We start from the raw sequence: 14132 nt of genomic DNA, 5'->3' as shown, positions 1-14132 counted from the left end.
TAACCATACACCTCCAGTTCATGACATCCTTAGAAAATCTAATCCCATATCCCCTTCATATCTTGACTCAAAGTTTATCCCCTTTGAGAGACCTTTAGAGGAACAGGATTTGATCAATGGAGAGACATTAGAAGGGTGTCCAAAAAACAGGAACAGCACAATCCCATATATATGGGGTAGGAATGTTTCTGTCTTGTTCAGAGATGGTGAGAACAGAAGTCCTGAGAGGCTTACAGGGGCAAAGCAGAATCAGACTTGGGGAGGGCTTGGATGCTAGACGATTATGCCGTATATATAAGAAGATGGCCTTCTGAAGTACAGCACTTCCCAATCTGTAAAGCAATTGCAAATACTTGCTTTCATTTATTCCTTACAATAATCCTCTGAAGTTGGTATTATCATCATCCCTTTTTTATATACAAAGAAGTTAGAGTTCAAAATTTAGAAAAAGGCTAGATACAGCTACCAACAGGCAGAACCAATTCTCAAATCCAAAATTTTAGACTCCAAATCCCATCATTTTAAATGAGTTCATTTCTCCAGGCTGAGATAGAATTTATTTCCCAGAATACTGAAAGTACTGGAAGATATTACAGATCCATTGGTGGTAAGCTGGGAAATAAGCAAATGGGAAAGGGATCACAAATCTGGAGGTGTCCAAATGTTTTCTCAATTATAAACAGGCAACAAAAGGTATGAAATCTCTGGGCCAATCAGTGCAAACAATTTGAAGAAAAAAAAATCAGATTAGGCAACAGAGTGCTGATGAGCACACAGGAAAGAAAGATGCAATTACCAGGAGCCAGAATGAGTTCTCAGACAAGGACTGCAAACAGTTCACTTCCATTCTCAGGCCACCAGGCTGACCAACCAGGAGGAATGCTGAATATACACTGTAACTTGATTTTAACAGCCTCTAAAAGGTCTTTGTTGGGAAAATGGTCAAGAGCCTTGCCACCCATCAACGGACCAGCATCACCAGGAAGCTTATTAGAAATACAGAATTTCAGGCGCCAGCCCAGACCTACTGAAACTGCATTTTAATGAGAAAGCCAGCAATTCCTTTAAACGTTAAAAATTGGGGTGCAATGGGCTCAATGATAGGAAAATTTGGGGGCTGTGTGATGGCCAAGACAGCCATAAAGTGAGCACTTAAGAAATGCTTGCTGTCCATCCCTAGAAAAGTCCCCAGAATCCCTTTCCTGTTCAGTTTTTTTGTATTTAGAGCACAAGAACTAAGCCTACTCACTGACTTTGGAGTCAGACAGACCCAAGATCGAATTTTAGTTCTCCCATTAGTTAGCTGTATGGCCTTGCGCAAATTCCTTAATCTCTCTGAAATGAAGATGATGATACCTCTATCTCTCAAGGATGCAGTAAGGAGTAAATGATAACATTGTATTAATTACAGCCCATATGAAGCACACAGCTCATCACAGACTATCTCGAACTGTTTTTGCTCTGCATGTGTATAATTTGCCCATGTGAAGTCCAAATATATAGTAAGTCCATTATAACCTTCTGAAGGCAGGATCACATCTCCCTTTTCTTTTATATTATCCAAAGTTTGTATCACTCTCTGGCTCAAGAAATAATGAACACGTGCATAGTGGTGCCTGGTGTTTAATCCAGATGCCAAAATGTAAGCTTACCCTGAATGGCTGGACCCCAGGCAAACAGATAATACCAACTCAAATGCAGATCAACAATTGTTTCATCTCTGGGAACATTCACAGGGCGTTTAAATCTGCAGGTGACCCGATTGTTCTCAAAAATTCCTTCTTCATCTCTGGCAGGATTTCTCTGGATCTCCTTTGCCCACTGGCCTACGTTATAGAAGTGCTGTATGCGGACCCTGCCGTTGTCATCATGGACGCAGGCCATGACATCGTCACCACCCTAACATGAGAGATGATAAAGAAAAAGGCCAAAGGGTGTCTGGTGCAAACTTCTCTGCTAGAAAGAAATTTCACTCAGATAAATATACTTCATTACCTCTGTTGTTTGAAATCCCATCCCCCCAAAAATATTTCAAATGCCATTAAAGGGCTTTAACCAAGGAACCAAAGTTAGCATCACACTATCTGACATGAAGTGCCTCCTGACATGATGTTTGGAGAAGAATACACCACAAGCTACCTAGTATTTCTGCTTGAAAATTGGCTGTCATCTTCAATAGGGCCAATGTCATGAAAGACAAAAAAAAAAGGGCTAAGAAACTATTTCAAAATAAGGAAGACTAAAGATACATAATAACTAATAGTGTTCCTGGATAGAATCCTGAGTCAAAAAACAAAAATCTCTATAAAACACAGTATAGGACAACTGGCAACATTTGAAAATAGGCAATATAGTTGATAATACTGTTGTATCAAGGTTAAACTTCCTGAATTTAGTAAACAAACTGATTTAATCCCCAAAGTTTCCAAAAGAATAATAAAATATTAAGTGGTAAAAGTAGTATAAAGCATGTGTTTTATAAAATAAAAATAAAGCATGGCAAAATGTTCTCATCCATAAAAAAAGTTCTCAAACTAAATAGTGATGACTGCACATTGTAGATGTAATTAATACCACTAAATTGTACATTTTAAGATGGTTAAAACAGTAGAGTTAGTATTATGCACATTTTACTAAAATTTTGTAAAAGTTATCATTTGGTGATTCTAGGTAAAGCATATATACTGTACTGTCTTTGCAGTTTGTCTGTAGGTCTAAAATTTTTTCAAAACAAGGTAGAAAAGTTAAAGGTGTTCATCAGTTATAACAAATGTACCACTCTGGGGGGAATGCTGATAATGGGCAAGACTATGCATATGTGGGCAGGGGGTATATAGGGAAATTTTCTGTACCCTCTATTACATTTTCTGTGAACCTAAAACTGCTCCAAAAAGTAAAGTCTAATTAAAAAAAAAAAAGTAATTCACCATTTCAAAAAATTAAAGGCTATTAAAAAGGGGTTCCAAGTTCTTTTCCTATGCATCAGGTTTTGAAAATTTTTAAATCTGTGTTTCTTCTTGGGATAATAGGAGAGATCTGTATTTTAAAGGTCTTTAGATAATAAGATGTCAAGCATAAAATTTGAATGCTCCTCACTCAACCTCCCTCCTCAGAGTCCCCTAATCTTAACAGGAGCAGCTTAAGTGCAAATGCAACCAAGGCAGGAAATGGTCAACTGTGTTGTAAGCCAGCTTCTGGGCTGGCACACACCTGCTGTTTTTCCCACTGACCCTAAAGTAGGAGTAAGTGATGTAGATTCATATTCATGCAGTCTTACCAGTTGGACCCACTGTTTTACTGCCCTGGACTGGGAATTGGTAGAACCTCATTCTTCCATTGAACTCTTCAAGAACAAAGCCACTGGAGCTCGGATTGCTTAACTTAATACCCCAGTCTCTTCTTTCCACCCACCTACAACCCATGTCCAATCCACCAGGGCAGCCTGTCAGTGCTACCTTCAAAACATACCCCAAATCTAAGCATTCTCACCATTCCCACTGCTGTAACCCTTGTCTGAGCTGCCCTCTCCTTGCAAGAGCCTCAAAACAGGCCCTGTAAAGAGAAGAAGGGTATTCTAGACAGAGCAGCAGCATGTGCAAAGGTACATGGCCAGAAAGTCTGGCTGTTTGGGAAGCGCCCTGGCACAGTGAAGTGGCGAATGATGGGGCTATAGAAGAAAGAGGGAAGAATGCCACAGAGGCAACACAGAGCAGCAGAGATAGACGGTTGCCTGGGTTCCTGATGCTCTGCCTGTTACTGATCACAGTCTTTTCTGGGGTCCAGATGTGTTTTTGCCTCACATACAGTGGAAGATGGAATCATTAGACCCAATTCTCCCCTGTAGAAGTATAATATACTCACATCTTTGCAGGGCCTCATGGTAGGGAGAGTGTACTTCCTGCCCATTCCTTTTGCGCTTGGCTGTGTGGGACTTTGGGCAATGAAATGTTAGCAGATGTGATGTGAGCACAGGTTTGAAATAAGCTTGGATGGCTCTTGCCCTTCGGCCTCTGCCATGAAAAGGACATGGACCTTGGGAGCTGGTGGTTCCAGAATGACTAGAGAAAACCTAAATCTGATCCATGGACTGGAGCCAAGCCCTGCTGAGCCCCACCCAGTCCACACACACGTTAGCCAGAAATAAATGCTTACTGCTATTAGCCCTGTCGTCTTGGTGGCCCTTCTTGCAGCATTACTGTGGAAATAATTAATGAAAACAGGTACCACGAGACATCTTATATTCTCAAAACCAACCCTTCCTTCTCAGTCTAAGCTAGCTTGAATTTATTTTGCCTTGCAATCAGAGAGCCATAACTAACAAAATCATTATACTAACACTGATCAATTTACTTGCTTTTCTTTGAAAAGATGATCAAATGCCAGAAATTCATTTAAAGTGGCACAGTAGCTAAGAGAAACATAACCTATGCCCATTCTTTAAAGTCTAAAGAGAAAAATCAGCTTCTATTGTGATTTGTGTCTTACCATTTTCTTGTCTGAAGAGAATCCAACTGCTACCCAACCATCTGTGTCTGCACTCAGCTCAAACTCCACATCAGCCCCTATCATCCGATAGCTAAGGAAGTAGTCACAGGTCTCTGCATTACAGCCCGGTTTGCCATATCTACGGGATATATCAAAACGGTATTACTGCTTCTTCATCTATGTATTCAAAATACATTAAGAGACCACCTATGTATCAGGCAGGATGCTAAGCAAAATTACACAAGTTAGATCTTTGCTACCTGGGATCTCAAAACCATAGTTCCACTCAGGAGAGATCTTGGAAATGATCTATTCCTCTTTATCTACATATAAACTGAGGTCCAGAGATGGCAATGGGCTTGCACAGTCAGGAGCTGCAACAGAGCTTGAATTGGGCCTCCATTCTCAGCCAGTGTTCTCCACATTATACTTACATATAGTTGCTCAAATATTAGTTAATGCTGAATTACTTCTGAATCCCTTTTAGAGGAAGCTCATCTGGTATTCACTGAGCATGAATGCATCATTTATTTAAAAAATGTGCCTTTGCTCTAACAGGCTATTTGGTGCTAATACAATTACAGATTCAGACACTAGAGCAGTATAAAGTGGTTATCCAGATAAACAGATCATGCATACATTAATCTTTTTAAGGAGCATCACTGAAATGAAAACACAAATTTAAGTGTTCTTACAGAAGGCTTGTGAATCCTTTAAGAATTGGCAAGCCCTAGTCTGAGGAACATGGTTTTATACTATTTTCAGAATGTAATAGTATATTAAAGAAAATTGTATATTTCAGAAAATTGTAGCAATGGGTGAGACAATCTAAGCTCAGGTGGGAGGTATGTGAAGGAACAGGACACAGGCTTCAAAGTACGGATTTTTAAGGAGGGAGGCGAGGAACGTGTTATAATGCTGGCAGATACCCTGAGCAGTCAGAAAAAGACGTAAGCTTAAGACATCACGGAACAGGGGAGAAAAAGCTGAAAGGGATAAAGAAAGCTAAAGGAGGAGTAAATGGACCAGAAAACAAATCACCATGAAGCCAGCAGGGCACTAAGATTCCTTCCCTTCTTAAAGATATCTCTGAATCACGAGAATTAATACATTGCTGGCCATCTTCCTCTATAACAGTATTACTGGAATATTTTAAATTCCTTAGAAATACCCTTGCAATCCAAAGGAAACCCCAAACCCCTATACTGTTTTCTTTCCTTAGACCTTGAGCACTGAATCAAAAAAAAATTCAGCACTTTCACCAAAAGTGCTGTGGCCACCAAAATCATTACTCAAGGACAATTTGTTTCAGGAAATAACAGACTCAAAGAGAAGGAGGCTTTCCAACAGAGCAGAGCTGCCTAGACAGGAGGCCCGCTGTCCCTATTACTGTTTTCTAGCTCCAGCTCATCATGACTTCATAGAATCCTACTAATAACCGTGTAGGGACTCATTACAGCTGAGATAACAAGCTTGCCACAATAATCAGTGCTTAATGACGTGTTAGTATCATACAAAGTCGTGACTCTTCATTTGAAAAGGAATTGAGTCTTAGACACATCTACCATTTCCTGTCTTGCCTACAGCCCCAGCTGAATAAGCACAGGCATATTCTGTGTCATGTGATTCTTCTTCATATAGCCAACAGGTTAGGAGGAGACACCTGGGCCAATGGCACATAGTCATAAATGAAAAACCAGAGAAGAATATTCTAGTTGCATGCTGGAGCTTAAGGCCTTTAAGATGGAAAACTATGGTGGCCATCAGAAACAGGCCACACCCCTGCTGAAATTATGAAGGGATACAGTCAGTCATGCAATTTAAATTATACCTTGAGAAATAAATCAGTATCTTAGCCCTAAAAAGTCATCCAACTCACAGATCTACCCACCTAAAGCATCCTTTAGTTTTTCCACAATCATCCACTTTGATTTTGGCAAATGGATCCACAGGAGGAGCAGTAGGGAAAGGGTAACCTGGGCAGTGAGAATAAATAAGGGTTAGAAAAATCTACTAACAATTTTTCCAAAGAGAGATTTTTCATTTTAACATGTTGACTGTTTTCTATCACACCCACCTAGGAATGTTTAGGGACTCAGAAAAGGGCTTTGAACCTAATCACCCTGCTCATGCAGGGAACTTGTAGGGCACACATCTTTGAACCCAGCTTTACCTGTTAAATGACAGTATGTGGCTTTTCCCCCATTTTATAAGGCAAGGAACCTGAGGCCCTGAGAGATGGCATAATTTCATATAACAACTGGCTCACCACTGTCCCCTGGGAGTGTGAAAATCAGTTTTAGTACAATCTACATGCTCTAAGAGGAAAAAAATTAACAATGAAACTTTTACGTATTTGATAGTAGAGGTTTTTCATTTATATCTATAAATGATAAAAGGAATTTTCTATTTCTCTGAACTTCCATTTTCACTAAAACTGGATAGAACATTTTCTTATCTCACTAAATCCTTAAAACAAATCATCTCTTAACTTGTGTATCAGTTCCCATAGGATTCCTTAATACATTAAACCACACATTGAAGGCTTACCACACAGCTTCCATGCTGTTAACTCCATGCACATAAGAACCGTGTGCGATTCACCTTGTATTCTGTGCTTGGCACTCTCAATATTTATAGAGAAACTGTTCATTGCTACTATGTTAAGCACCTTCATGTATGTTCTTCCTCTTATTTCTCACTACAATGCTGAGGCCATTTTTTTCTCAGAATGTTTATCCAGGAATACAATGACAACTTATGTTTTTAGGATTCTATAGTGTGATTGAAAAAGACAATATCTTCTAATGTTGCTCCTGTCTCAGGTTCCCATTTTCTTCCATCATCCTTACTACTCTCCAGCATCTAGAATACACTGCATACAGCAGATTTGCAGCTAAATCAACACCAATTATTAATACTTTTGGATTATTACTATTAAACCTTGTGAACTGAACTGAGAACTAATTGGGTAAGATCATCTCCAAATAAGAGCAAGCTTTGGAACAAAGCTCATTTATACAAAGCTCCAGTTTATTACTGTTGGCAAATAGCTTCCTTCTCAGGACTTTTCTATCGCTAATTTCCTATTATCCTGCATGTTTCTAAAACTTGGAGTGACAAAGGGTTGTCAAATGTATTTGGGCATCCATTTACTAACACATTTTTCTCATAGTGTAAGATGCTGTATAATAAAAAATTTGACTGTTTTTTGTCCCAGGTTCCTGGGAGAGAGACTCTAAATCCTTGGAATTTCCCAATAGGGACTTGGTTATTCATGAGCCCTTTGGGATCACACCTGAATTTATGCTAGGAGATGAGATGACTCAGGATGAGCCTGGTCACTAGAAACTAGACCCACCACGTGATTAGAGGTTTGGAGCTTTCAGCTAGCTCAACCTCTAGGAAGGGGCTGAGGAGCTGGAGACTGAGTTCAATTACGTAGCCAATGATTAAATCAGTCATACCTCTGTACTGGAACCCCAGCAGAACTCTGGACACTGAAGCTCAGGGCAGCTTCCTGGTTGGTGATCACACGGATATGCCAGGAGAGTGGCATGTCCTGATTCCTTGAGGAGAGGGCACGGAAACCGCATTCAGGAGTCCCACACACCTTAGCCTATGGGCATCTTCATTGGCTTTCCCGAGCCGTATCCTTTATAATTCAACTGTAATTTTAAGTGTAGTGCTTTTCTGAATTCTGTGAGACACTGTAATGAGTTACAGAACCTGAGGGGGTTTCTGAGCAGCCCCTGGATTTGTAGCCAGTGGGTCTGAAGTGAAAGCAATCTTGTGCGGACCGTAATACCCTTTAACTTGCGGGGTTTGTTTGAACTCTGGGTCATTAGTGCCAGAAATGAGTTTCAGTATAATAGTTGGGGTTGGCATTAGAATCAGCAGAGCAATATTTTCACAATTTTTCTCTGAACTCAAAAGACCTATTTGGCATATAAAATAAACTTGGAACATATGCCAGTATGTAAGCTCTTGTCTCTCTGTTCAACCCAGTCTTCTAAGCCAGCTTTATGATAGGCTGAGTACTCTACAAATGACATTTCTGTTGCCAGCTGGCTTGGCTCTGCTAAATGTTAACATTAGATGGAGGCTGGGAGGCAGGAGGGAACGAGGACCATCCCTTCCTGTTTGCTGTCCAACAAGCAAGTGCTCAGCAACTCAGCTTCATCCTTGCAGTGGCAGTTGGTTTGAGTTTCCAGCTTTTTTCTGCCCCAGCCCCATCATGAACTCAAAGGAACCAGCAGCAAATGGGCAGAAAGCCCCATTCTCAGAGGATGGGTTGCAGCTCTGGGGGTCTCTTGCCTGCGCTTCTAGGTTCTCACAATCTCAAGTCCTTCACTTTGCTCCCCCAGTTTCAGGGGTGGTACCTGCTTCCTGCAGTTACTTTCTCTGCTCCCTGTTTACTTCTCCAGTTCCCCAGCACCTACTTAAACAGCTCCCTGGGCAGGTCATCCTGTTAAAAAAAAAAACTTAAAAAATGGTTTCTGTCTCTCTGACTGGATCTTGATGGATACAGATTAAATGGATTAATCCTTGAATATTTATAACAACCTATTTGTAAATTCTGTAGCTATTAGCAGTTACCATCTCAGAGGCTAGAGAATAGCCTGTCCAGTAGGATCTCTTTTACATGCATTGTACAATTTTATTCGAAAATTTTTTTGATTGTAGAATTTTAACTTTTAAGTACACAGAATTAATTTTAAGTGTACAAAATTAAATTCATATTTCTTGATTTCTGGGACACTCCTATCAGTCTATATAAGCCCATCTTAAATTTTCTCCAAATCCATCCCTAACCCCATTTTCCTCCCCATCTTAGTTTGTCTAGTGTATTTTGTATATACATTTCTGAAAAGGATGGACATTTTAACAAAAATGAGCATTCCGACACAATATCTTACTGTGATAAACTGAAAGGCCACATTAGTAACAATGGATACCAAACAACATGAGTTGGGGGTAAGCTTCTCATCTCTGCTAGTTCCTCCAAGGTCACAGAATTGTGCCTGTCCAGGGTAATGTCCTGCCTTCTTGCAAAAAGCCTTTCATATTCCTGACAACACCATCCTGAAACTCCTGCATGACTACCTTGTAAGAAACTCACCAAAGGTCCCTGCAGCAGAACCTGGATCTACAGTTCAGGTTCCAGGCATAATTTTTCCCTATGCCAACAGTACCACCTTACCACAGGGTCCACAGCTGCACTGCACTGGCCATTCCATAGCCAGGTACAAGGTCTGGAAGCACCTGAGCAGAGCAGACCAGCAAGGACCCACCCCGACTTACCATCCACTGTCCATATGTTTATATATTTTTATAGGTGTACACTTGAAAAATATGTGATTTGTGTATGTTTTTAGTCTACGTAAATGACACAGTGCTGTGGCTCTCCTATTATTTTCCTTCAGAAATCTACCCATCTATGTAAATGTAAACCTATTATTTATTACTCCTGACTGATCAGTATTCCATGACGTGCACATAACCACATTGTCGGAAATATCCTCCCAGTTTAGACACTTAAATTGTCTCCAGTGTTTATTCTCTCAAATGATGATGAGATGAACATTCTTACGTATGTTTCTTACAGACATATGCAAGAAGAGAGCAATGGCTGGGTCACATTTCTGACTCCACAGAGTTGAATGCGATTAGTATTCAGAGTGACACCACCAGTGTACACACACTCCCATGTAGTACATGGGCCTTCCATGCACTTGGTATTCATCTCACATTCTCATTATTTTCCCTAAATACTGGTGGGGTTAAACATTTTTTTGTATCTATATTAGCCACTTGGGTTTCCCTTTCCATGTGTATAGCCATGTTCTTTGCTGTTTTATTACTTAGTTTTCAGTCTTTTTCATGGGAGTCTGTGCGTATTTCAGATAGAAATTCACTGTTGATTTCAGAAGCTGCAATTTTTTTTAGCCAGTATGCCACCTATCTTACTTTTTCCTGTGATGGTCTTCCTTGGACCAAAATCTTTAAATTTTATGTAGTCAAGGAAATAATTTTTCTTCTTTTGGTTTGTGCTTTTTAGAGTCTTGTCTGAATTAACCTCCACCCTAAGGACCTGATTTATTTTTTTCTCCCTACACCGAATCAATTTTTCTGAACACTAAAAGTAATTAATCTTTTCTCTAGTATTTATGACCCACCTCAATAATTTACTAAGTCTCATGTAAACAAAGGTCTATTTCTAGATCTTCTGTTTTGTTTTGGTTTATCTGACTGTTCCTGAGCTAAGACCATACTATTTTAATTACCAGGCTTTGCAACATATCTTAGTATCTATCTTAGCAATTCATGGAACTTGATTTTTCCATGTGAAGTATAGATTCTAATTTGTGTAGTTCTCTCCCAAAGTACTGCTGGACTCTTGTCTGTAAATGTACAGATGAATTGACATCTTTATGATACCAAGTTATTCCTCCCAAGATCATGGTATAGCTCTCATTTATTTGTATCTTTTATATCTCTTAATGGTTATAATTTTTCTCCATACAGGACCAGTGCATTCTTTGTTACATAAAATCTGGACACTACAGATTTTTGTGGCTATTTTAAACAATATCTTGTCTCCTTTTACATACTGTAGTTTTTTGTTGCTAGAGAAGAAGAGAGCTTTTGCTTTATGTATGCCAAACTTGTGTATGGCAACCTTACTGCATTCTCTTGATTATATCTGTTTGTTGGTTCTTTTTGGTTTTCTATCTAAATACTCATATCAAGAGAGATAAAAATAAATGTTCACACAAAAACTCATAAACAGATGTCCATGGCAGCATTATTCATAATAGCCAAAAGTAACCCAAAAGTCAATCAATTGACAAATGGATAAACAAAGTATGGCATATCCATAAACAGAATATAATTCAGCTACAAAAAAGAATGAAGACCCTGGGAAAGATGGCGGTGTGAGAGGAGAGACAGAGGCTTCCTCCTAAAACTGGATACAATTAGAAAATTTAATTGGCACAACTAATCCTGAGAGAGCAACAGGAAAGAGGACGGAGCTAGACTGCACACACCTGGAGAAAAGAGCAGACCTCAGCGAACGGGGTAATGTACCAGAGCTGTGGCTCCGCAGGACCCGAGCCCCTCCCCCACCCCAGCTCACTGGTGGGAGGAAGAGAAATGGAGCAGGGAGGGAGTGGAAGGCTTGGGACTGCTGAACACCTAGCTCTGGAGATCCGCTCTGGGAGCACAAACCTACATTTCATGGTGCTTTCATGAGACTGGCATGACTACTGGGTTGGAAAGTTAAACCAGGCAGAGTTCCTGGGGAGACTGGGATTCTGGCTGCGTGTGGAAAGCAGGGATCCATATCTGGCTGCTCTGGGACAAAAACTTATACCTGTGTGACTGGCCCACTGGCTCAGGCAGTGGAGACAGGCACAGCAGCCAGGAGGCGGGAAACAGCTCTTTCCTAACCCCAGGCACCAGTACCACTCCCCTGCAACCCCCGACATAGCTTCAGGGGCTCAGCAGCTCCAGAATAGAGGATCTGGACACTAGAGGGCGCCATATACAAACATGAAACGCCAAAGGAACCTTGTCCAGAGTAAAATTGTTAATACAACTCCCAAGAAAGATTTAAATGATATGGATCTCATGACTCTTCCTGAAAGGGAGTTCAAAATAAAAATCATCAACATCCTAATGGAGGTACGGAAAGACATCCAAGAACTCAGGAATGAATTCAGGTCAGAGATCCAATTGTTAAAGAACACAATGGAGGGTATTAAAAGCAGGTTGGATATGGTGGAGGAGACAATAAATGAAATAGAAACCAGAGAAGAGGAATACAAAGAAGCCGAGGGCCAGAGAGAAAAAAGGATCTCTAAAAATGAAAGAATATTGAGAGAACTGTGTGACCAATCCAAGCAGAACAATATTCGCATTATAGGGGTACCAGAATAAGAAGAGAGAGAGAAGGGGATAGAAAGTGTCTTTGAAGAGGTAGTTGCTGAAAACTTCCCCAATCTGGGGAAGGACATAGTCTGTCAGGCCATGGAGATCCACAGATCCCCCAACACAAGGGACCCAGGGAAGACAACAGCAAGACACATAGTAATTAAAATGGGAAAGATCAAGGATAAGGACAGACTGTTAAAAGCAGTCAGAGGCAGAAATAAGGTCACATACAAAGGAAAGCCCATCAGACTAACATCAGACTTCTCAGCAGAAACCTTACAGGCCAGAAGGGAGTGGCATGATGTATTAAATGCCATGAAGCAGAAGGGCCTGGAACCAAGATTATTTTATCCAGCAAGATTATCATTTAAATTTGAAGGAGGGATTAAACAATTTCCAGATAAGCAAAAGCTGAGAGAGTTTACCTCCCACAAACCATCTCTGCAGACTATTTTGGAGGGACTGCTATAGATAGAAGTGTTCCTAGGGTTGGATAGCTGTCACCAGAGGTAGTAAAATGACGGTAGGGAGGCTGGAGCAGCTGATTGTGAGGCAAATGCAAAATTAAATTGACTATCCCCAAAGTCAATCAAGGGATAGACAAAAAGTACAGAATTTGATACCTAATATATAAAGAATGAAGGAGGAAGAAAAAGGAGGAGAAATAGAAAAGAACCTTTAGACTGTGTTTGTAACAGCATACTAAGTGAGTTAAGTTAGACTCTTAGATAGTAAGGAAAGTAATCTGGAACCTTTGGTAACCACGAATGTAAAGCCTGAAATGGCAATAAGTACATATCTATCAATAATCACCCTAAATGTAAATGGACTGAATGCACCAATCAAAAGACATAGAGTCACTGAATGCATAAAAAAACAAGACCCATCCATATGCTGCTTACAAGAGACTCACCTCAAACCCAAAGACATGCACAGACTAAAAGTCAAGGGATGGAAAAAGATATTTCATGCAAACAATGGGGAGAAAAAAGCAGGTGTTGCACTACTAGTATCAGACAAAATAGACTTCAAAACAAAGAAAGTAACAAGAGATAAAGAAGGACATTACATAATGATAAAGGGCTCAATTCAACAAGAGGATATAACCATTATAAATATATATGCACCCAACACAGGAGCAACAGCATATGTGAAACAAATACTAATAGAACTAAAGGAGGAAATAGACTGCAATGCATTCATTTTAGGAGATTTCAACACACACCATTCACTCCAAAGGACAGATCCACCAGACAGAAAATAAGTAAGGACACAGAGGCACTGAACAACATACTAGAACAGATGGACCTAACAGACATCTATAGAACTCTACATCCATTAGCAACAGGATACACATTCTTCTCAAGTGCACATGGAACATTCTCCAGAATAGACCACATACTAGGCCACAAAAAGAGCCTCAGTAAATTCAAAAAGATTGAAATTCTACCAACCAACTTTTCAGACCACAAAGGTATAAAACTAGCAATAAATTGTACTAAGAAAGCAAAAAGGCTCACAAACACATGGAAGCTTAACAACACGCTTCTAAATAGTCAATGGATCAACGACCAAATTAAAATGGAGATCCAGCAATATATGGAAATAAATGACAACAACAACACAAAGCCCCAACTTCTGTGGGATGCAGTGAAAGCAGTCTTAAGAGGAAAGTATATAGCAATCCAGGCATATTTAAAGAAGGAAGA

The 14132-nt window shown here is 40.0% G+C and overlaps 1 protein-coding gene across 2 annotated transcripts in view; it reads right to left on the bottom strand.

Annotated features, from left to right (window-relative positions):
• Window positions 1–14132, bottom strand: part of FRRS1L (ferric chelate reductase 1 like) — a 29656-nt gene that overhangs the window by 6202 nt on the left and 9322 nt on the right. For both annotated transcript variants that reach the window (XM_037027514.2, XM_037027513.2), the window contains exons 2-4: window positions 6377–6461; window positions 4486–4624; window positions 1653–1899 (exon numbers count right to left, since the gene is read on the bottom strand). In XM_037027514.2, coding sequence (XP_036883409.2) covers window positions 1653–1899; window positions 4486–4624; window positions 6377–6461 — 471 coding nt within the window. The remainder of the gene's footprint in view (window positions 1–1652; window positions 1900–4485; window positions 4625–6376; window positions 6462–14132) is intronic.

The sequence above is a fragment of the Manis javanica genome, chromosome 2 (assembly GCF_040802235.1).
Source record: "Manis javanica isolate MJ-LG chromosome 2, MJ_LKY, whole genome shotgun sequence".
Taxonomy (NCBI): domain Eukaryota; kingdom Metazoa; phylum Chordata; class Mammalia; order Pholidota; family Manidae; genus Manis; species Manis javanica.
This window is presented reverse-complemented; position numbering and strand designations above follow the sequence as displayed.